Source organism: Corvus moneduloides, chromosome 10, assembly GCF_009650955.1.
Source record: "Corvus moneduloides isolate bCorMon1 chromosome 10, bCorMon1.pri, whole genome shotgun sequence".
Taxonomy (NCBI): Eukaryota; Metazoa; Chordata; class Aves; order Passeriformes; family Corvidae; genus Corvus; species Corvus moneduloides.
Window position 1 is genome coordinate 10,208,288 of NC_045485.1, and position 22,849 is coordinate 10,231,136.

General features: G+C 38.2%; 1 protein-coding gene across 3 annotated transcripts in view; it reads left to right on the forward strand.

Moving 5' to 3' along the window:
* The window catches only part of COL4A3 (collagen type IV alpha 3 chain), a 56,160-nt gene that overhangs the window by 13,286 nt on the left and 20,025 nt on the right, over positions 1-22,849 (forward strand). For 2 of the 3 annotated variants that reach the window (XR_004242089.1, XM_032119538.1), the window contains exons 3-30: positions 100-189; positions 2,114-2,158; positions 2,625-2,669; positions 2,959-3,021; positions 3,726-3,779; positions 4,587-4,613; positions 5,214-5,291; positions 6,074-6,136; positions 6,626-6,661; positions 6,776-6,817; positions 8,206-8,283; positions 9,732-9,794; positions 10,053-10,109; positions 11,075-11,119; positions 12,523-12,576; positions 12,962-13,003; positions 13,704-13,791; positions 14,155-14,190; positions 14,527-14,691; positions 14,895-14,987; positions 15,728-15,823; positions 16,172-16,242; positions 17,431-17,619; positions 18,462-18,630; positions 19,524-19,616; positions 20,105-20,209; positions 21,071-21,168; positions 22,618-22,768. Coding sequence is in view for 2 of the 3 variants with exons in the window: in XM_032119538.1 (XP_031975429.1) it covers positions 100-189; positions 2,114-2,158; positions 2,625-2,669; positions 2,959-3,021; positions 3,726-3,779; positions 4,587-4,613; positions 5,214-5,291; positions 6,074-6,136; positions 6,626-6,661; positions 6,776-6,817; positions 8,206-8,283; positions 9,732-9,794; positions 10,053-10,109; positions 11,075-11,119; positions 12,523-12,576; positions 12,962-13,003; positions 13,704-13,791; positions 14,155-14,190; positions 14,527-14,691; positions 14,895-14,987; positions 15,728-15,823; positions 16,172-16,242; positions 17,431-17,619; positions 18,462-18,630; positions 19,524-19,616; positions 20,105-20,209; positions 21,071-21,168; positions 22,618-22,768 (2,236 nt within the window). In the remaining variant the exon portion in view is untranslated. The remainder of the gene's footprint in view (positions 1-99; positions 190-2,113; positions 2,159-2,624; positions 2,670-2,958; positions 3,022-3,725; positions 3,780-4,586; positions 4,614-5,213; positions 5,292-6,073; positions 6,137-6,625; positions 6,662-6,775; positions 6,818-8,205; positions 8,284-9,731; positions 9,795-10,052; positions 10,110-11,074; positions 11,120-12,522; positions 12,577-12,961; positions 13,004-13,703; positions 13,792-14,154; positions 14,191-14,526; positions 14,692-14,894; positions 14,988-15,727; positions 15,824-16,171; positions 16,243-17,430; positions 17,620-18,461; positions 18,631-19,523; positions 19,617-20,104; positions 20,210-21,070; positions 21,169-22,617; positions 22,769-22,849) is intronic. The other variant, XM_032119539.1, reaches the window with a different exon arrangement.

Below are 22,849 nucleotides of genomic sequence, written 5' to 3' on the forward strand. Positions count from 1 at the left end.
GAAAGCTAAGAGGTTCTGAAAGTAATGGGTGCCTTAGAAATAAGATATCAAAAGGAGAATTCATGGATATTTTGAGATTAATTATCTTTATGTTTACAGGGTGAAAAAGGCTTTCCTGGTGTGCCAGGTCCACCTGGTCAAAGAGGCTTTCCTGGTCCAGAAGGGCCTCCAGGACCACAGGGACCAAAGGTAGGTATGTATGTGAGACAGAGAGATACACCCAGAGAAACTACTGTGCTTGACAGTCAAAGTTAGCTATGACTGTGTAGACAATTCTGTTTTATAAAACCAAACCAAAACCTGTCTCAGAGCTTCCCGTTTGGTGAGGGATGTTGTTTGGTCATCAGCTGCAATAGTCATTTTGACTGCGTCAGAGTAGAGCTGATAAGACCATGGGCTTTTGTTGTCAATTGTCCATTGGCCAGTGCTAAAGCAGCTGGACTGAACTGCCAGAGGCAATGAACATGGGTCTAGGCAGACTTTTGCAGCATAGCCTCAGTTTTTGTCTTAATATCTATTAACATCTGAAAAGAAAGTAAACAAGCTACTAGCGAGACAAATATGAAAAATAGATTTAAGAAAATTTGAAGGGAAAGATGGTTTTTAAGATAAATCTTGGCCTGTTTAGGAAATACCTGGTTGCCTGCATGGTGCACAGGGTGGCTTCAGTGACTTGAGCTTGCTTTCTTTCCTGTATGCCTAAACTGAGGCTGAATATGAATTTTCAATAACTCCTGCATGAGTAGAAAAAAAACTCAACAAAAAGTCATGCAGTAAAAGTGTCTTATGTGTATTTGTTTTGAGGAACAGTATTGCTGTTATCAATAAACTGGCTCTGGTGAATAAATTACTTCTGTGTAAATACGGTGTGAACTCAGCCACAATGTAAATCAGGAAGGTACTACCACAATCAGATTCTGTCTAAGACCTGCACTAATGTGGCTACAGCACTTAACTATACCTTTAAAGAAATGGGCTTTATAGTTTTCATTTGTTTAAGCATTGTTGCATTATTCTGTCCTATCTTATTTTTACAATGCTTTCTGGAAGTGATACTCATGGTAGATTTCATACATGTTGATGAGCCCTTTATCTGAGCTCATTGAGGTGTTTAGTACAGCATTTCCCTTTCAGTAAGTGATAATAACTTCTGCAAGAATGGCAAAAAGTAAGATAGTTTATCTAGCAAGACCTCTCTTAGCCTGAATGGCATCTGTTGTAGTGTGTGCCAGTTAGTCTCTCCTATCCAACACTTCTACAGCATCTGAAATGGAATGTGGCCCAAGATTTTAGAAGCTATGCTGCTCTTCACGTTTTCCATTTCCTTTCTGGGAATGGTAAAGTCTTCATACTAGCACTTAAGCTCTATGTGTCTTGAAAGAATTCCAGCAGGTTCTGTCCAGATGTTGCAGTGTCACTGGGGCATTCTTTGCTGTCTTCTTTCAGCCTTGCTCTCCCATCCTGCTTAGCCCCCTTTCAGCTTGCTCTGGTCTTCCTTTCCATGCTCAACAGTGTGGGTGAGAGTACATACATCTCATGCATCTGATCATTACACAGACATCGCCCATATCTGGGCACCTTCCAGCTTTTTCCTCACAGGGAAGCACTTCCAGGTCTCACAGTTTGACCAAATCCATAGCAACCGCATTCTCAACATTATTTTTTTGACCAATGATGAGATATATATTTTTTTTCACTACAAGGGTAAGAGGGTGGCGAGACACTGAACAGGTTCCCCATCCCTGGAAGTTCAAGGCCAAGTTGGATGAGGCTTTAAGGAACCTGTTCTAGTGGAAGGGGTCCCTGCCTGTGTCAGGGAGGTTGGAACTAGAGGATCTTTGAGGTCCTTTCCAACTTGAACCATTCTTTGATTCTATGATAATCCCCTGTAAACACTGAAAGGGAGGGCAAGACACCACAATTTAGGCAAGTTGTATGAAATGTTTGTTTCCTTTATTGACTGTAATAGCCCAATCATTTATTTATTTGTATAGCTGGTTTTGTGTGGGCATATTGATATTGATATTGAAAATATTGAGTGTCCTGTTGACATTTATGAGCTTTTTATCAATTGAAATGAGTTGAAAGATGTTGCTTTCCATTTGTGATCTAGGGTTCTCCAGGGCTTACAGGCTTAGTTGGACCCAAAGGTATACGAGTAAGTGTGTTTTAAACAAACATATATATTAAACGTCTTGCTAATTTCCACCTTGGTTCAATAATTTGTGAAAATAAAAGCAAAGCATTATGTATAATTTCAACGTATGGTTAAAATTTATTACATGGTGTATGCACAAGCATTATTTTTAGACCTTTTGCCCTTTTTGCTACACCTTATGTACAAGGTTATTGCTGTATGTATTTAATATTTGGGTGTGCAGTGAAAAAGTCAGACTAGAATACCATGAAGAATTATCTGGGGTTTTTTCTGTGGACAAAACTGGTGTGTGTTACCTGTTTGTAACCATTATGCTTGGTTTACAATCATAATAGTTAAGGAAGTAACGATCTTTTTAATAGAATCATACTTGCATTAGTTCTTATTATGAATGTAATCAAAGAAAAATTGCTGATGAGCTTTTGTTTAATATTCATAATATTATTCTCTGGTTTAATTTCGTTAGGGAGTCCCAGGAATACCCGGATTTTCAGGTCCTCCAGGCCTTCCAGTAAGTAAAAATGAAACTGATTTAACCATTTCTCTCTTACTACAGTCTTTAGTGCACAATTATCCTCAGCTCAATGTGCTCACTCTAGTTTCAACATCAACATTGTCTCTGTCAATTGGCCTAGTGATAAAAATCTTGGCATCAGCAATTCTTACTCATTGTAATGATTTAAGAACACATTGTAATATGTCTTGTGAAACACTGCTCCAACATAAACTCTTTCAGTGTTTCTGTAGGGCAATATGAATGTGCAAAAACAAAGCTTGTGTCAATTTCATGCTTCTTTTAGGGTGAACCAGGAACTGTTGGTCCTCCTGGGCTCCCGGGTGTTCCAGGATGCAATGGCACAAAGGTACAAACCAAGCTGAGTGTTCTGGAGAGTGCGTTTGGCTGTGCTTGGCAATGGCCAAAAAGTGTTCTAAATTTTGCCCAATATACAACTTTGACTTGTTTTGCTTTGTGATTTTATCAGCTAGAAAAACTTGTATCATGGAACCAGAGGAAGGAAAAGTGCTACCTTTTTGTGCAAAATAAATACTTAAATAATACATGCCAATGGCCTTTGCTAAAAGATAATAACGTTTGGTATTTTGACAGATAATACTTTTTTCAGTAAATCCAGAAGGCCTAATAAGTTTCATCCAACATGTCCTTTTGCTGCAATGGGTTATAAAGGAGGTAGTTAATTAATTTTATTTCACTTGCAGTTGGCAATTCATAAATCCTAAAAGTAATTAAAAGAAAAGTCTTAATGTTAAGTTACAGATTTACCAGGTTTTCTTTGCTCTATGAGCATTCTGAAAGAGGGAGTCAGAATAATGCCTACTACAGAAAATCATAGATTTCTAGTGAATCTGTAAACTTATCTGAACAGTCTAGCATAGAAGTCAAGCTGCATAAAATGGGATGATCCTCTTCTAGCAAAATACAGTGGTCATGCACTCCCAGTGCATTTAGTGTGATAGCATAAAAAACTTCTTCTGTAATCACATTTGCCAAAATCAGGCCAAATAATAAACCATAATCTGCATTAACAATCACTGTTACTACTTTCAGGGTGACCAAGGATTTCCAGGTCCTCCAGGTCAAAGAGGTGCTCCAGGCCTTCCAGTAAGTGTCTGCGAAATTCACGATTGTGTGCATTCCCATCACATAAAGCCAGTCCCTGAAGGAGTGTAAAGCCTCATGTTAGCTCGTGCTGACACCACTTGGGGTATATAAATATGCCCATTTTATTAGTATGAAAACTGTGTGATAAAGAGACATTGTCTGCATGTAGGGCCTCAACTTCTTAGTTAATGACTGCATGAAATTCATTGACTGGAGTTAGCTTTCATTGGATACTCGTGAAAATTTGCCACTTACATCCCTAAAGGTGTTCCAGGTTTATTTAATAGATTGCAGTTTCCGTTTGTACCTAAGTATATGTGAGAAAATAATGGGTTAATTAAGTCAATAAGAACCAGGAATTAAACCCAGAACTTCTCACTCTGGGTGCATTGCTTTAATCCTAGGATTTGGGGGTTTTTTCACTGTAGAGATGTGTTTGAAAGAGATACTTCTAAACAAATGGAAAAGGAATACTGTCTGTCAACTTCCAGTGGCTTAAACTCTAATAACTTCTAAATATGATCTTTACCAGCTCTGCTGATTTTATTTATTTATTCATTTATTAAGATCAGGCTTCAAAGCTGTTCTGCCTTCACTTGTAGAGTTGTACCTCTGAGAATTACTATTTTTTAACAATATGCCCTTTCTTCTTAAATTGAAATCTGGCCCAGTAAACATGAACCTGGCTATGCACCTTTTTCATGAAAATAAATCACCTGAAGAGCACCAAGCTTAGACAATATTTAGAATGTGTTATTTCAGCACTCTTTTACTCTTCTGTTTCAATATGATTGTTCTTCTTCCTAGGGTATTGCTGGTATCAAAGGAGAGAAGGTCAGTTATTTGCATCATATTACACAAAGTATTTATTGGTTATCAACAATTTGTGTGTGTGTTTGTTGCTCCTAACCTCTCCATTCATGGGAAACAGAAGGTTTGCCTTCCAGAGGAAGCAACCACAAAGTTTGGTGCTTCCATTGTCCTAGCAGCATTCACCTCAGGTTGCAAAATGGTCTATTATTTCTTTTCCCTCAAACTACTGTTACTGCATATAATGAATTTAACACTTTCAAGCACACAAAGAATTAAGCTCCTCTCCCAAACAGTTCATGAATTCATATGGAAATCTGCAGATGCTCTAGACAGTATTTTATAGGGATAAAAAGTAACAAAAATAAATTGAAGACAAGGACAGTGCATGAGTAATGTAGGTATATCTGAAAAGAAGACTGCTCCTAACAGAGAACTGGAAGGCCTGCACAAGGTATATTTGGTTTAATAAAATCTTTTTTATAGTTAGAACTATCCATAGTGGACCATTTCTATCATTATGCCATTCTGATGTTAATTTCCCTACAAACTGTATTAGAGGACTTGTTGCACTACAGAGTTTACAGCATAAGTTTTAATGTTTCTTTTTATTTAATTGTCCAGGGGTGCCCTGCAGAAGGATATAGCCAAGAGTATGGTGGAAAAGGTGATCCTGGATTACCAGGAATGCCTGGTCTCCAGGTAACTCAAAATTAAGACAGTGAGGTAGATATGTATAAAAATATACAGTAATATGTATAAACACATTCTATATAACATGAGTATTTATTAAAATTATTTTGCATTTTACATAATTTAAGTGTATTATTTATTTAATATAGATATAGCATTTTTTACAATTATGTCACTGATTTCTAAACCAAAACCAGTCAGTTTTCAGGCCAGTCAGGTTGCAGGCCATCTAATCCAACTCCTAAAATTCCCATCAAAGTTAAGACTGAACAGGTTAGACCAGCTCAACTTCTAGAGTAATAACAAAGCACAGGAATGTCCATATTTCAAGAATGAACATTAACAGGGGAAGGCAAGGCTGAATTTTCTTCTGACTATTGGAATAAACAGAGAGCATTAAATTTAAAAGAAAATAAAAGTGCTTAATTTTCCATTTCTTTGAAAATTAAGCTTTAAAGTATAGGATTTATTGCACAGAATATTTGAAGGATTGAGGGCTTATTAGAGGCATTAATAGGACCATATGGATTATAAGTTCACATTTCTCAGGGGACTTACATCCTCACTTGAGTAGTTTAGTTTTAGAACAGATGTTTTCTCATGTTTCAAAACATATGCCAAACGATGAAGCAATGAGGAAGAATTATACTTCTGTGTTCTCATGACAAAGGAAAAGGAAATTCAGAAGCAAAGCTGCTCCTCTGTTTCTTATTCAGTTCATTGAATTTAGTGTTGTGTTTCGCTCATAATCTTCCCAGGAGATTTATTCCTGTTTCTTTTTCGATATGCAGGGTGCCCAGGGTGCTCAAGGATATCCTGGGGAACTTGGACCACAGGGCCCTCCAGGACCTTTAGTATGAATTTATGTCTCACTTGTTACTTTGACCTTTGATTTTCCCCGAACCCTATGGAATTACACAGATACAAGTACTTGACTCTCCCAGATTTATTTGAGGTCTAGGCACATGTGTATGTAAAAACTATGCTTATCTGCACACATCTGATATTTTTTCAGTTGCTTTTGATTATTTTTATGCATGATAATTTCTATATTTTCAGAAGCATCCCTTGTCCATGTAGGCATAAATTTCAATTTTCAAATGACTACCCATTAATTCACTTTAAATACTAAAATGTATAACATTGAGAGATGCATATGTTTGCAACTAGACTGTGTAAACAGTCTGTCAGCCACTGGTAATGACTTGTGGCTGTAAAGGTGGAAGAAAAAGTAAAAATGTGATACAAGTTCTGTGAAAGTTGGGTGCTTCAAAACACCTATATCAGAGCAGAAGATTGTAAATTTTTTACCTGAGGATTTTTTTTTTTTTCCTTTTTTGTAGGGCATGCCAGGGAAACCAGGACCTCCTGGACCTAAGGTAGTCTCAGATTGGTAATAAAAATGAAAACTTCTGTTACGTGTAACATAAATTAACTCATGTTGTAGGTGTTTGTAAAATAAAAAAAATAACATTTGGGGATTTTTTTTTCAGGGTCTTATGGGACTGAAAGTAATAGGAGCCAAAGGAAGAAAGGTAATTTCTTAAGAAGCTTTAAACATTTTATAAGTTTTGTTTCTGTTTTATGCATTTTCTGATATGCTGTGGTGAAATTTTGGGGAAGTACTGTGAAATGCATGTTCTCAGTATATATGTGGCAGTCTTTTGTTGAAAAATGGAAACACAGCGATGTCTAAGGTCAAAATGTTTTCACGTAAGAGTCAATGATATAAACTTCTAGGCAGAAGATTGGACACCAAAGAGAAGCCAGTAGTTAGTATTTACTAACACATAGCATTAAATTAATATGTATCATTTGTGTGGTGCTCCTGAATGCTTATCTAAGCAGATAAACACTGGTAAATATATAGCATCTGTAGTCTCACAACTTCTGTCCAATGTATTTGCAGTGTCAGCCCTTGTGATGCTAGAAAAACTCCCAGATTTTGAATAAAAATTGAATAACTTGTCTTTCATGTTCTTACTTTGTATTCCATATAATTGGCAGGAATTACTACAAATGCCCACATTGTCTCTCAGCACCCCAGCCTGCAGCTGCAGGACCAGTGTAGTCAATCTGAATATCCTTGCAAGAAATTAGGACATCTCATAATTACGCTAATTGACCTGCACAGATTCAGCTGTGATTGGTTTTAATGTTGTAATCACTGCCAGGAATTGCTAGGAGTTTCCTGGAAAAAAATTTGTGTATGGACCTGGTTATTCATTTGCAGTAGGTCAGGTGACCATGGAACATCTTGCTTCCTTACAAAAGAGTGGCACATTCTTTGCTGTTATGCTGCAAATTCATGCAAAAGCATTCCACTGGATTAAAATCACTGGAAATTGTGTATATTGTTTCGCTGAGTTCCACAGGAAAGATTCACATTGAGAACTTTCCCTGTTCTGAAAGATCCTTAATGAAAAAGTGCACTTCACCACTAATGTTGTCAGTGAAGGACACGGGAAAGCTTGTTCTGTCCATTAGCACCATGATTCTGTGATCTCCTTGGAATACCCAGACTGCAGTTTGGAGGATGTCACCAAAGACAGTTCATGTAATTTACTGATTGACATAATTAAATAGAGAGAAAAATTGTAATCAAGGAGATATTTTTACTTGATTTATAGCTTAAATAGTTATGTAACAAACAAATAGGATTAAAAATTTTAATTGTTTCTAGAAACTTTAACAGTAATCAGCATATGCATTTTTATATTGATCAGCTAGGGGAAGGTTCAATCTTTAATATATGTCTTTTTTACTGGACTATAAATAGCAAGCAAAGGGAAATGTCAACTGGATTAATGGCTGAGAGTAATGACAGAAGAATATTCACTATATCAAAAGTATAGCAGTAGTAATTTGAAATAACAAAAACACACTGTTTGTGATTTTCTCTATTTTTCTTTTTTCTTTCAAGGGTGACACTGGGTTAACTGGACCCCCTGGGCCCCCAGGAACTGTTATTGTGACGTTAACTGGGCCAGACAACATGACGGTAGTAAAATTGTTAAACATCACATTCAGATACACCAACTGACTAGGCTTTACTATGAGAGGACGTTTTCATCTTCACTGCTCTGATAACATTTCCTTTTAGTCATTCTAACATTTTTCAGACTTGTTTAATTAGATTCTAAACTCTCTTAGAGTGTCTGTGTAGAGGCAGCGTGGCTGAGGCCTGTGTGCCCACGTGCACATCTGCACATCTGCACAATGCCAATGCAATTCTTCTTGCCTACCAGTACCCCACCTGCCGTGAATCTCTGAGTACATGAAGTGTAAATCACTGCTGCTTCACCAAATCCACATGGATGTTCTGATCAAAGCCACAGCTGAGTTGACCTCTGGGCCTTGTCACTGAGAATGTCAGACTCTGAGCATCCAGGGTTTCACAAAAACTTACAACATGTTCATGTACATTTTGTAGTTTGTTTTCTCATTGTTTTTACTGAAACATGAGTAATGACAGAAAGTGTTGGAAAGACGATGAATATGGAAGAAAATAGTGTGATTCAGCTTTAAGTATTACTTTGTGAATTTAAATTCTTGCAATGTATCCTTATATAGAAATTAAGTAGCAGGAGTTGATATAATTTTAAGTATTCACTTATTAACAGGACAAGTCTTTAACCTGTTCTTGTTTCTGTTTTACTTACGTAATTTGCATCTAATCTATGGAGTCATCCAAAGTCTCTCTCCATTATGTGCTAAAATAAAAGTGAGTTTTGCATCAAGACTGTATTGAGGAGGGAAGAGAAAGATCACAGAAGCAAGGTTCAGCTTTTAGGCACACCACCTCTCCCTGTTTAAATCAAATAAGGCCACATGGAGTACTTCCCAGCCACAGCTGTGGTGGCTTATCATGACAGAATGGCAATTTTTCAGAGACATTGAGCATTAAGGCTTAGAAACCTCTCAAAACTCCTTACATAAATAGTTTGGAGCATGACTCTAACCAGGTAATAATTAGACAGTCCATAAAATTCAGCTTTACAGTGACCTTAGGATGTGGCCCGATGGTGTACACAGTAGTGTAATCTTGCACCCACAGAGACAAGGATGCTGTAGGTAGCCACAGCATTTATGTTTTGGAAGTAACTCTAGCTCCAGTGAAACAATTAAGGTTTATTTGGGCTTTTTGCTTGTTTCTTGTTGCCATTTGTGGCGCTATTTACTGAGGTCCCTTTGCATGCAGTCACAGGTAGGTTGTTTTGACCTAGCTCTATTCTGAAATGTGCAGAAACAGTTTCCTTTTCAAACGTCATAGACTTAGGCAGGAGCATTGATACAAGGTTTCTGTTTCTTAATCATTTGAGTAGAACTGTCTCTGCTCAAAGAATCTTGCTGGTGACATATGGATTTCCTCTTCGTAGAACCAGACTGTCATGGTAAGCATAGAAAAATCCAAGATACTACAGTAAGCTCTTCTTTTCTGTGTAATAGGACTTGAAAGGAGAAAAAGGAGAAAAAGGATCAAGAGGACCCCCAGGGCCAATGGGGTTTACAGTAAGTGGCCAGAAGTAAATTCCTTAAATCCAGATGTTCAGGCAGTATCATCTAGTACCTGCTACTCTTTACAGCCCAGTATTTACACTAATTATTTCAACCTTTAATGACAAGAATGTAACTAATTAATAGAATAAAACACCTATTAATAGCATTCCAACTGTATTTTTTTAAAAGATAAATAATTATAAAATATATATTTAACTTAGAAAATGTGAGTTTCAAAATATGAGTATCCTCAATGTGCTTTTGTTACAGGGGCCAGTTGGTGATTCTCAGAGTGAAAAGGGTGACCGAGGAGAACCAGGAGCACAGGTATGTGCAAACAGTTGAATACACATGTGTTAGTCCTTTCTGGAAAGCAGTTTTGAACTAGTGTTGCTGTCCAGGTTTTGCCTCACTGCTACTTGGAGCAAATTTGCTTAGATTCAAAAGCTCTTTCTTGCAGTAAACTAGACAAGAGCTGGAAGTCAAGTGACTTAAATGAGTACTTTGAGTGAAGGTCAGTTGCTTGTGAGTATGCTTCCATTTTTTTTGCTATAAAGGCTCTGCTGTTGAACTTAGTAAAAAAGTGCTCTGCTATACATGTACTAGCTTTATAATGCAAGGGTATAAGTAGAAGAGAAAACACTGGGTTTACTTGAGGCAGCAGATTTAAATTAGTATGTTCAACCAGCAGCTGTGTGGAGACATGAAGAAAAGTTGCCTAAGAGTTATTCCATTAACAGCATAGTATATGAAAAAATAATACGTTTATTGTAAAAAGTATACATATTAAAATGCAATTTACCTGATTATATCTTTTTTTGGAAGATAATTAATGGAAAGCTATTACTTTTATTCAAATGCCCTTCAACTTGAAGAGAAATTACTTAATGAAAAGGAATAGGGAGTGCACTTCAAAGGTATCTGAAGCAGGGCAGTAGATGGAAAAGTGAAAACAGAAGGAAGAAGCATGTTTTGTCATTTGTCTTGTTTCTGCAAGAGCCTGATTTTTCACCAAGCTTTCTGTACTTCCCTGGCACTTTGTACTGGTGAAGTCTGGCAGAAGTAATCCTCCACAGGAGGAGGAATGTCAATGGAATATCTTACTACCTGTTTTGTAGAGTTTTATGAACTCTAGTTGTGATTAATGAATACTTTAAAATAACCTTAATGGCTTTTTACAGTTTACACAGTTTACAGTTACACAGTTTACAGCATCGAATTGCTATGCTCTTTGAATGCAATATCCCCAATTTTAGGGGTTTTTTATTTTATTTTACATTTTTCCTTTGTAGGGCAAACCTGGAAAAGAAGGTGCCCCAGGTCCACCTGGCTTACCGGTAATGAAGGAAGCCTTCTAAATGTTTTCTGAGTAGTAGTCATCTGTTTATGACAATTCTATCTTCCTGTCACTGCTTTCTCTCATTGTGGAAAGTGTTTGAAAAGTTGATTTGCATACACTGAAACATTTCCTTCACACAGCTGGCCTTGGAACATACCATGTTCTTGTAGATTTATGTGCAGGAGACAGAGGCTCAGGTCATAGATGCTATTGCTTCTATGTCAAATAAAGACCTGTTGCTTGCTGCTGACTGTCTAATGAGTTTGAGACACACTCCAAGTTAAGCAAAATTAATTCTACTGAGTTTTTTTCTGGTTAGTCACATGAAATTTTTGCAAAAGAGTTATACCTTCCCTTTAACGTAAATTGAGAAGAGAAATTAATGGTTTTTAATCACTAGAATCAGAGACACTGTTTTATGAAGGAAAGTTATTGCCAGGGTCATGGCTGTCTTGGCCTGAAACAAGATGACTGATAGCTATTAAACTGTCATTTTGTCAACATATAGTTCTTAAAATATGCCATTTTAGAAGTAAAATTGTCTCATTTGTGTACTAATATAAAAGCTGATGTTGTTCAAATGTGTTTTCAATGGGTTAAATATCAGTTCTTTTATTTACTTCACCTCTACTTTAACAACATCATTAGAGTAGCAGTGACCTTATAAACATCCTACCAAAATTCTTACTGCCAGAATAGCCCATTGTACATGTATCTTACTATATCATCTTTTTCATGCTAAAATGACCTTCACAGGCAGTCTAAACACATTCCAGTCTGACAAAGAGCACTGAATGACAGACCACAAAGCTCTACTGCCTCAGCTAACAGAAATAAAACTTTCTGTCATGACAAAGGCATGTCATTGCTCTGTTCCCATTTCAGCTTTACTCACTAGCAGTGCATTCAACTGCATGAGTCTCCAAGAAGTCCCTCTCCCTTGCCTGTATTCACTTGCAGAAAGCCTTAGTCTGCACTGTTTTCCATCCTGGTGCTGCTGACACCTCTTGAGAGCAGCGCCATCCCGCAGACTGACTTGAGTTCTGGGGGAGGGTGTTGAATGTGAGAGTCTCATACCGTGTTCAGTTTCTCCCCTTCAGAAATAGTTTGCAGAGGGAGAAACAAATCAGCGACTTCTACATTTGTGCCATTCAGAGCAGCTCCCCTCTGGGACTGTTGGAGTGTGCCATAAGAGAGGCAGGTTTGGATGGGACACCTGCAGCTTTTCCTACAGGCATGGAGCTGTACCTCAAACTGGGTCTTTCACGGCAGTTTCTTCCCCTGAGCGAGTTGCATTCACTTTGCCATCACCATGAAAGATTAAAGCTTTTACATTTTAGGTCTTGCTGATGTCAGTGCTAGAAGTTTAATCCTCATAAAATTGTGTACTGTCACCTGCAGGGCCAAAAGGGTGAACAGGGCAGGCCAGGACTGGCTGGAAGGCGAGGAGCTAAGGTATTGTCCAATGGTTTTTTTATCGCTTTTGAGGATGAGGATGAGGATGAGGATAAGGTATGTTTGGGGGTTATGATATAATTTTATGTATCATTGTGTTTCACTTGGCCTGAGAGATGACAAATAAGGATATCATGGAATAGGGAATGAATCAGCTAAAACAAACCATGTGTTTGAACTGGTGTCTGTCTATGTCTGCTGATGACTTCCTGTAGTTTTTGGTGTATGCAGCTGAATGGTTGTGTAAGGAACAGAGACAGGAAGAACTGGTCAGGAGCAGAAGTTTTTCTTTAATGTTTTGAGCAATGTACCGAAGTAACAGTGGGTAAATGTCATTACACATATTGTTTTTAATAAACAAACCTATCTTTGTCCTCTGATGAAGGGCATGAAAGGAAACACTGGTCCACCTGGAGCTCGTGGTCGAGTAAGTGTAAATTATTTCCTACATCATTTTTCTAAACCATTAGAATAATCCAAACTGTCTGCATGAGCCAGTAATGGATGTCCTGTGATGCTCTAATCAAGCATGGCTTTCACAAAGTACTGATATTGCTGGGATTCTCACACAGGTGATATCTTCCTTCATATGGAATTGGATACAGGATCTGTGCCTGGTTAGACCTCACTCAGATGAAGCAATTTTGGCAGGAGATTCGACTGTCAAAGAACAGTTACAAAAATTCATAGGAGTTAATATTTAAACCAATTTCTGATCACTTCCAGAACAGGTGGCATTCATTTTAAAATCCTAAGAAGACTTTTTAAAGAAAGCAAGAGTTGCTATGAGTACAATTTCCCTGTCTAGTCGTGCTGTTTCCCTAGTGGCTTTCCTAAAGGCCCCATGTGCATCTAATGGAAACCTTTGGCCTAAATTGTTCAAAAGAAATAGCTTTGTGAAAAGCTGAAGTGTTTGTGATATTGACAGAGTACTAAAAAGACACTGCTTCTAATAACAATTATTTTGTCATTTCTGGTTGCTTGTAATTAGTAAGGTGTTGTGGGCTCAGAACATCAGAATTATGAATGAGATCGAAACACTTCTTTAATCAAATGTTCCGTGTGAGGTACTGTGCTTCTCTCTTCATTCTTGCAACTCTTTATTTTCTCACCATCTTTCTCTTGAGATGGAGTATTATGATTATGTGGTTGGTGAAAAAGGGGATGAAGGACCCCCCGGACCTCCAGGACCAAAAGGTCAACATGGCATGCCTGGTGAGTGGGACATCAAAACTACAATTTTGTTGCAAGAACAGTCCACTCAAAGGGCTTATTGCAGACTACATTTTAAGCAAACTTCTTCTGCCTTTACCAGAATATTTCCTGAACTCACATATAATTGCTAACTTGAAAGGTAGCCTGAGACTTTGATTTATAGCAGTATTTCCCCTTTAAAATAATTGTCAATATGCAACAGTTGCATGAGTGGTAGATGCCCACTCAGGCAAAACCAAGTTCATATTTTAACTTTTAAGCTTAAAATGCGAAAGATCAAAGTTTGTATTCAATGGTATTGAATAGTGACTTTGCAGAGTATAGAGTGGTTTACCTCAAGCTTTTAATATCTTGATTTTGCAGGACCACAGGGTCCTCCTGGAGCTGCCGGTAGACCAGGTATGTGCAGTAATCCAGTTCCAATAATAAAGTACATTGTTCTTCCTGTCTGTTGCACTGAATCAGCTTTGTGAAATGTTTATTTCAGATGACTTTAAAAATATCTTTAAGTGGTAAAAAATTGTCACCCAAGAGCTTTGATGGGTCTAATACTTAGGTTAAAGATCATTTTAAAATGTCTAGATTCTCACTGTGATTAATAAATTTCAAGATAAAAAAGATTTGTGGGATTAACTTGGTGTGATTGTCGGTCACTCATCCTATTGAGTACTTACTTTGCTTTGGAATTCCATTTCTTCTTTAACTCTGTTTTTGTATTTTTTCCCCTTTGGTTAGGTGTGTCAAGACCTGGTCTGAGAGGTCCCCCAGGATTTCCTGGGCCAAAAGGAGCTAAAGGAGAGAAAGGACAAACTGGCTTGTGTATTGTAGGCCCTCCAGGACTGCCTGGTATTACTGGCAGGCCTGGTTCTATTGGATTACCAGGTCCTCCAGGAGAACCAGGTACTTCTAGTTGGAGGTGTTACGGATTTTTCCAAGTAGCTCTCTCTTTTAAATGAATTGTTGAATATCTCAAGTTGGAAGGGACCCATAAGGATCAGAATACTGTCTCCAGCTCATCCCTGCAACTTTTTTCTCTCTTAGCAAGTGGAGAATTGTGTTAATAATCTGCTGATGTAATGGTTTCATGATAATTTCATTAACAGGTAGAGTAATATTTGGAACTGGCCTACCAGGACTTCCTGGAGAGCCAGGGTGTACAGGACCTCCGGGACCTCCAGGAGATACTGGCATGAAAGGTCGGTTTCAAATAACTGTCTCTCAGAAGTAGATGGTACCATCCAGTAATCTTCATGGATCATCATTATATATTTTTTTAAATTTAATTTACCTCAAGTCATTTGCTGAGTTCAGAGTTTTAAGAACATTCATTAGGAATTGCAAGATGTCATCCTCCCCTTACATCAACTGAAAGAGTGCTGCATGTGTCAGTGCAGTACACCAATGGTACAGAACTGTGGCAGGGTGTAGACCTTCGCTGGAACAAACAGTTCCTACAGATTGGTAGGGCCTGTACTCTCCTGTTGTTATGTTCATGCTGACAGTTGGTGTCTGAAAGAAGCTGCAACTTCCACCCACAGGAGCTGCTGAATCTCTTTGCCCTTTGCTTGTCATTAGAATGACCCTGAGTGTTATGGAGCTCTGTTAGTTTGAAGCGTATGTCCCTTTCTTCTTTTGAGAGAATTTGGCTTATCAGTAGAGTGACTGTATCCAAATTGTTTGCTAAAATTTGACTTGAAAAAAATCAAGAGATTTAAACCAAATGTTTCTGTCCTTTCAATTAACTGTAGTCAGTTCTGATTGACTGACTGACCACGGATAGTTTATTACTGTGTTGGAAGTGATCTTCCAACAAAATTAAGGCCATGATTCTACCACTCCTGGCCAAAAGGTGTTAGCTATAACAAACTAAGTAGCACATTAGTTAAGCTTGAAAATTACTTGCTGTGGAGCAACTCATGATTTATTTTCATTCTAGGTGATGATGCTCTTGTGTGTACTGATTGCAGCTATATTTTGGGAATACCTGGTCTTCCTGGTTCTCCTGGGCCTCGTGGTCAGGACGGCATGCCTGGTAAATTGTCTTGTTCGTAATAGGATAGTAGGAGTGTAAATGATTTTGCTTCTAGCATGACAATCAGGTGTGGGCATGTGTGCAGCCTGCAGTCCTTGAACTAGCCCTGAGGTGATGATGAGTGTGAGAGCCTGGTGCAGTTCCCTCTGCTAATACGAGCACAAGCCCTAAAGGACCTGAGCACAGAGTGCTGATAGGCTTAGGTGCAGCCTAAAGCCAGCTCAGTCTATGATGATGTAGTCAATGTAACAACAGAAACAATGAATGCTGGGTGCAGTTATTGGAGCTTGTTAAAATCCATGTCCTTGTTTTCATTTTTCTTTAAAAAATATACTGTTTCTTTTGCAGGTAGAGAAGGAACAACAGGTCCAAAAGGTTCTCCAGGTTCTCCAGGAGCACCAGGGTTTCCAGGGGCTCAAGTAAGACTGGTTTTTCAGATTAACATTCAAATCCCACAAGAATTATTTCAGAGAAACCTCATGGCTAGTGTTACATGCAGTGTTATACTGGGTGATCTCAACAGGTTTTTTCCTGTAGTAATGAGTGTGTCTGCATGGGAGGCAAGGCAGAGAATGTGATGTATGGTTCACACAGCTCTACATGAGCCTGGTTGCTCAATGCAGCAAGTTGGCCCAGGCAGTGAGGCAGGTGTGGTTAACCCATGCTGCATTTCATTTCATGGTGCTGAAACTGCTTGTTCTGTCTGGTATGGGTAGTCTGTAGTTAACCTTTTGTTCCTTTATGTAATTCAATAATCATGGCAGTGGCTGTAAAGCATATATGAATTTTTGTGTGCTGTGATCTTTGTCAGACTTCTGACTTCTCTTGTTTCCAGCATACTCAGGAGTTGCTAAAGCCCCAGCTGTGCAGAGAAACTTGCTTCTCATAATACACTCTTCAGGGGTGCAAAGGACAGTCCTTCCTGGGAAATGTTATGAAGAGGGAAGGCTGCCACCTGCTGCCACACACATGCCATTTGGTTGTTCTAACTTGTGCCTGTAGTAGTAATTCTTTATGGGAAAGTACAGCCAGTGCTATCCAATTAAAAAAATCGTGCACAAGTATTTGTTGTGGTGGTTGCTGTACAGATGCAGAATGAGTCTGCTAACAGGCTTTGCCAGGAGATGCCTAAGAGTTCACGAGCCCAAGATAACTAGAGCGCAGTGTGCTTTCAGCTTGTACTAGTTTTGGGATAGTATACCCACTTTGTAACCTGTGGGGGAGAAAAGGGATAGCGAAGTTAAGTATGAACAGAGCCAGCTATGGCACTTAGAGTGTCCCTGGGGAGATATTCCCATGTGGAGGAGAAATCTCTAACTAGGTCTTAAAGTCCTTCTTTTTGTGCCATGGTCTTACCCATTAAATTATGCTACATTACTCCTGCTTGTAGTAGCATAAATGAAATGGTAGACATGTCAAAAGATGTAAAGGCAGGAGAAAAAGAAAAAAAACCCAAAACCCTGTTTCATTGAAGTGTGCCATTACAGAGAATAAAGGTGAGAATAAGAAGAACCCCTCTGAGGTATTTAATTTAAAAAAAAAAAAGAAAACTTGAAAACAGATGACATATATCTAGCACTGAAATTCTTTTGATAATTCTATTCTAGGGACCTCCAGGTTTTAGAGGAGATCAAGGAAGTAAAGGATCAAAAGGTGAGCCAGGATATGTACATCCAGAAGGGCCAAAAGGTGAGCGAGGAGATCCAGGAGTCAGGGGAGACAAAGGAAGAAAAGGTTCAAGTGGATTTCTGGGAAGACCTGGCTCTAAAGGATCCAAGGGTTCTAAAGGTGAAGAGGTGGGTATGCACTGTTTGCAATTAATATGGAAGTCATGGAAACCTAAGTCAGTATTTTATCTTTTACAACAATCTGTTTAATCTATGCAGTTATTTCAATTGGATATCCCCTACCTGACTGAGAGTACTGTCCTCAACTATAACCACCAATATGCATGAAAGAATGAGAGGAAATACTCTGATGTAATACCAGAGAGAGATGAGGCCAGAGTAGGTACACGTTGCTGAAAAACCTCAGCAGGATAGTGAGGTGTTAGTTGGATATTTATACTGGAGCATTATGTTGGATTTCTATGATGGATAAGATCTTTTTTAAAAATATTTTCCTGACTACTTATAATGCTTAATAATTCAGTCTTTAAGGGTTAATCTTCAGTGAGGACTGACCATAAAACTAGAATCATTAGAGCAGAGCTCAGCAGAAACAAAAACTAACAATTATTGTTGTGTTATGTTGGCTGAGAAACTGTTAACATGATTCAGATACAACTGTCTCTAAGCCTGACTCCACAGTATTCAAGGAGAATCAGAGCTGAGGTGGGTTTGGTTTTTTGCCAAATGTGTTTTAAAACAGAAGACAAGTGTACAGTGCAACAACATAGTGATTGGAAAAAATCAGGCAATTGTATTTATTTGTACTGTTTCCTCTGTCTTCGTAACCATTGATATTCAAATTTATATTCATTTAATTACATGTAAACCAGAGGAAAACTTTTCTCTTAAATTATCAGAGCTACTCTGTTATTGAAATAATACAAAATTATAGTCAGAGAAATGGGTATTTTGTTAAGAAAGCTGGTGTGGAAATCAAGTAATGCTTGGTATACATGTGTAATCATTAGGGATTGGCTGGATCAAAAGGAGATCGAGGACTACCTGGATTGCCTGGTAGACTTGGGCTTCCTGGAGAAATGGGGCTTCCTGGACTGCCAGGGTATGGACCACAAGGAGTAAGAGGTTTTAAAGGCTCTAAAGGAATACCTGGACCACCTGGATTACCTGGAGAAGCTGGTTTGTAACTTAGCTATTTTACTGTGTTTTACCTATGTTAAAGAGTTCTTGATTAAAATTGCAGAGATAGATTGAAGTCAAAGACATAATTTATGAAACATGGCAAACCTCTCCTTGCCATGGAATTTCCACAGCGTTGTCCCAACTTTGGTCCCTCCGAAGACAATAGCAAAAGTCTTAGGGTCATAAGATAATTGAGGTTGGAAGGGACTCTGTGCATGAAGAGGGGGATGAAGTAAAGCTCAGCACAGAGACATCTATGAAATCAGACCAAGTTACTCAAGGCATTATCCAGTTGGTCCTTGAAAACCACCAAGGACAAAGATAGCACACTGTCTCTGGGCAACGTGTTGCAGTGCTTGACTGTCCTCACTGTGGAAACAAAAGGTATTCAAATATGCATCCAGTCATCATCGTTAGTGTAAACTAAGTCAGCAGGGTTAAATATGAAGGGCATCATAATTTTTGAGTGCTGGAAACATAACAGTGTAGGTCTTTACAAGCAAGCATAATCTGGAAGAACTCACCTGAATGGCAGATACAGTCAAGGTTGCTTAAAAATAATGCCCATTGAGTCTTTACGATATGGAGTTGCAGATTTAAGCATTTCTCAGTTGCATCATTTTCCTGGTGACTTTTTCCTTCCTTTTCTGGGTCTTTACTAGACTGCAGGAGAGCTGAGAGGAAGACTGCAGGTGTTGATAAAATGATTTTACTTAATGAAGCCAGGATGTGAAGGCTTTTCAAAGTCTGTTGGAGTTTCAGAAACATGGAAACTGTGGAAGACTACATTTTTAGCCAAGGAGATTGATCACTAATATTTTTGAATGCTTGAGATTACACATTGCCCAATTATATGCCCTTGTAATATTTTATTATGTATTTGCTGAAAGGTCTGAAAGGAGAGACCAGTAGGGCAACTCCATTACCTGCATTGCCGGGACCTCAAGGACCACATGGTTTACCTGGACCCCCAGGAGTGCCTGGTGAGTACTGCACTAAATCAGTAAAACAGTTAAAATCAGAGATTGGTTAACAGTCAGGTTAACTGCAAGGCATCTTTACAGAACAATAGTCCTTAAAACTGTCCTGAACAGCGCAGGAAGTTTTTTGACAGCTTTATGGTAGCTTCTGTTCTTATAGTTGCTTCTGTTTCAATCCTCATGCCTATAATGTGTGTTTTTAACATCTCAAGAAATGGAAAATTTGTGTCTGCATGTAGCTGTTTCTAGGAGTCTGGAATTTGGCCAGGTTACATAAAAACTTAACTCACAGACTCATCCATGCTTTGGTACTGTGAATGCAACTAGCATTTTAACTGCGAAAACCTGCAGCGAAGGAGAAATAGTGTCTAAATTGTAATGTAATCTACACTTGTGTCCTTATTGATAATGATAAACTCTAACACACCTAATCTTACAAGTTGATGTTCTGTGGTAAGAAAATTCACAGTTTACTTATTTTGTTTGTACAGGTAGGGTTGGAGCAAGAGGTCAGCCAGGTGATCCAGGACATTCAGGACCAACAGGTGACACAGGCTTTCCAGGACTTGGGTTTCCTGGAAACCCAGGTCCAAAAGGTAAAATACTGGTTTTGATCTTCTTTTAAAATAAAGCAAAACAAACAAACAAACAATCTCTTTTTTTTTTTTTTAAGTACACCTTAAAATAATTAGCAAGTTAAAAAAATAAATCAATGAACAGACAGATAAGTATTTTTAGCAGTCTTGTAATTTACTGCATTAAATCTTAGAAATTCCAAGTTTGAAATATTTTGAAGTATTTCAGAGTATCAAGTATCAAAGCTGACAGTAGGGAAATATTTTAAAAGACATTGATGCTTTCTGGAATACTGCCCAAACAGGTGCAGCTATCTCATCTGAGTGCTTAATTCAGATGGATTCTCTTTACCTGGATATGTGTTAGAGACAGAGCTGTATAAGTGTCAGTACTTTATTTTTAATCAATTTTGGTTATGTACAGTGCAATACCTGCTCTAGTGTGCAGGTAATAGAAACCATTTTCAATACTGTAAATTTGGCCATTCCTCATGCAAAGTTATAACTCCCTTTGAACACTAGAAATACTAGGAAATTCTCATAATCCTGTAAGGACAGGAGGTAACAAAAAAGCTTTTTTACAGTACTAAAACTTGTACCAAGCTGCTTGTTAAGGAGAACAGTAGGGAACTGACATTAGTATGGCTTCACTTGAAAAAAAATGGTGATTTGCTTCAAATCAGTTAATTAACAAGTAGTGTTACAGTCACTTTTGAGTGAGTATGTAAGGAACAAGATGCTGTGTGTCACATCAGCTCTGAAATCAAGATGCTCCCTTCAGTTCATGCAAGCTGCATTAGTGTCAGAGGCTCATAACTGCACACATACAAATACCTTTTTGTAAAATAAAGCATCTGTACTCCCATTTAATTCCTTTTGCAGGAGATAAAGGACTTGCAGGAGGCAGAGGGCCACCAGGTCGTGAAGGAAAGACTGGAGATCCAGGCCGAGCTGGAAACCTAGGACAACCAGGACAAAAGGTTTGGTTAGAAATGCAGCACAGGCTTTTCCATAGGTCCCATTCATTAAATTTGATACTCAGCAAATAAATTAAAAATTGTAAGGATTATAGGAATTCCTTTATTTCTTGACTAGTGATGCACAAACTATGAAATTAAATTCTTTCTATAAAAAGGGGCTCAAGCCAAAATTTTAGATCCAAATACAAGATTTCAGAACTCCAAGTGTTTGGCATGTTTCCCTACTTCAGCTTTCAGACCACAAGGAGGATATTGCATTGCTTACAGCAAAAAAATTAAGGCCACAACTGCTGAAAAGATGCCTATTCAGAAATCTAATTAAGCATATATTTAATGGAGGTCATTGACAAGTGAGTATTATTTCATTTAAGCAAGTGCTCTGTTGAATTGAAGCATGAAGAAAGTAGGTTGGAGGGAATACGGCAGCTACTCTTCCTGATTAGCAGAAGCTAATCTACTGATTCTTGACTACTCTGTAATTAGGATTCAATTTTGAACACAATATTAACACCTAAATGATTTGAAAACATGGCATTTCTTTTTTTGTGTGTTTTTTTTTGTGTGTGCCCGTATGTCATTCTTTTGTGTGGTTTTTGACATGACAAAGGAAGTGGGTTGAGGTTGGGATTTTTATTTCTGTTTATTTAATTATTATTTTTATTCTGTGTATTTCTATTTAATCTGGATTTGATACCACAGAACATCTGGATGTGAAGTGGCCTCTGTCCACTTATAGCTGTCCAAGTCCAGCATTAGCTATACTATATACTGTCCAAGTATAGCATTAGCGACTGGTATAAGTTCAGGTCTACTGACCTGCTTTATGAAAGTATTGATTTTCTGGTACTCAAAATAACCAGCAGTTCAGTCAGCTAAAAAAACCTACTAATTCAAACTTTCCAGTCAGGGAATACACTTGGGACATTTGTGATAAAACCAGTCTTCATGGAAAACAACGTTCAGAAGAATGATTTTAAAAAGCCCCAACAACTGACCGAGTATTCTGAGATGTATCTGAGTGCTGATTTTGATCATCTAAATAAATATTTTGATAAAAAAATATGACTATGGTATAAAAAATAAAGGAAAAGTTACATTTGCACAAACTTCACCCCCACTTTCAGACAGAAGTCTGAAGCTTTTCACAGCTACAGAAAGCATTCCAGTCCAGAAAAGACCAAATGGAGGGAAGTGTCTTGCATTGCTTAGTAGCAGCTTCTTAGGGTTAGAAGACAATGTTTAAAAGCTATCTAGATGAATTCCTCAGGGGCTCAATAAGGAACATCCAGTGATCTGCTGAATTGAAGCCATTAGAAATTACAGTGTGAAAGATCCAAAGGAAATAAAGAGAATTACCCTAACAAAATAAGGTCATTATTCCCACAGAGAAAATATTTTGGCAGATTTGCAAAGCATAGAAGATTGTTTACATTTCTTTCTGTGTTGCAGGGTGACCCAGGCATGGTTATTCCTGGAGAGCCAGGAAGACTGGGTTCACCAGGAGGCCATGGCAGTCCTGGCGCAAAAGGTGAAGGTGGACTTCCAGGACTTCCAGGCCTACCAGGGCATCCTGGACATGATGGTGATGATGGCCTGAGAGGTAATGCTTTCAGAGATGCTCAGGGAGCACAGAAAGTTATTTTAAGAAAAGCTAAGTCAAACAATGGTCACTCAGCCTGAA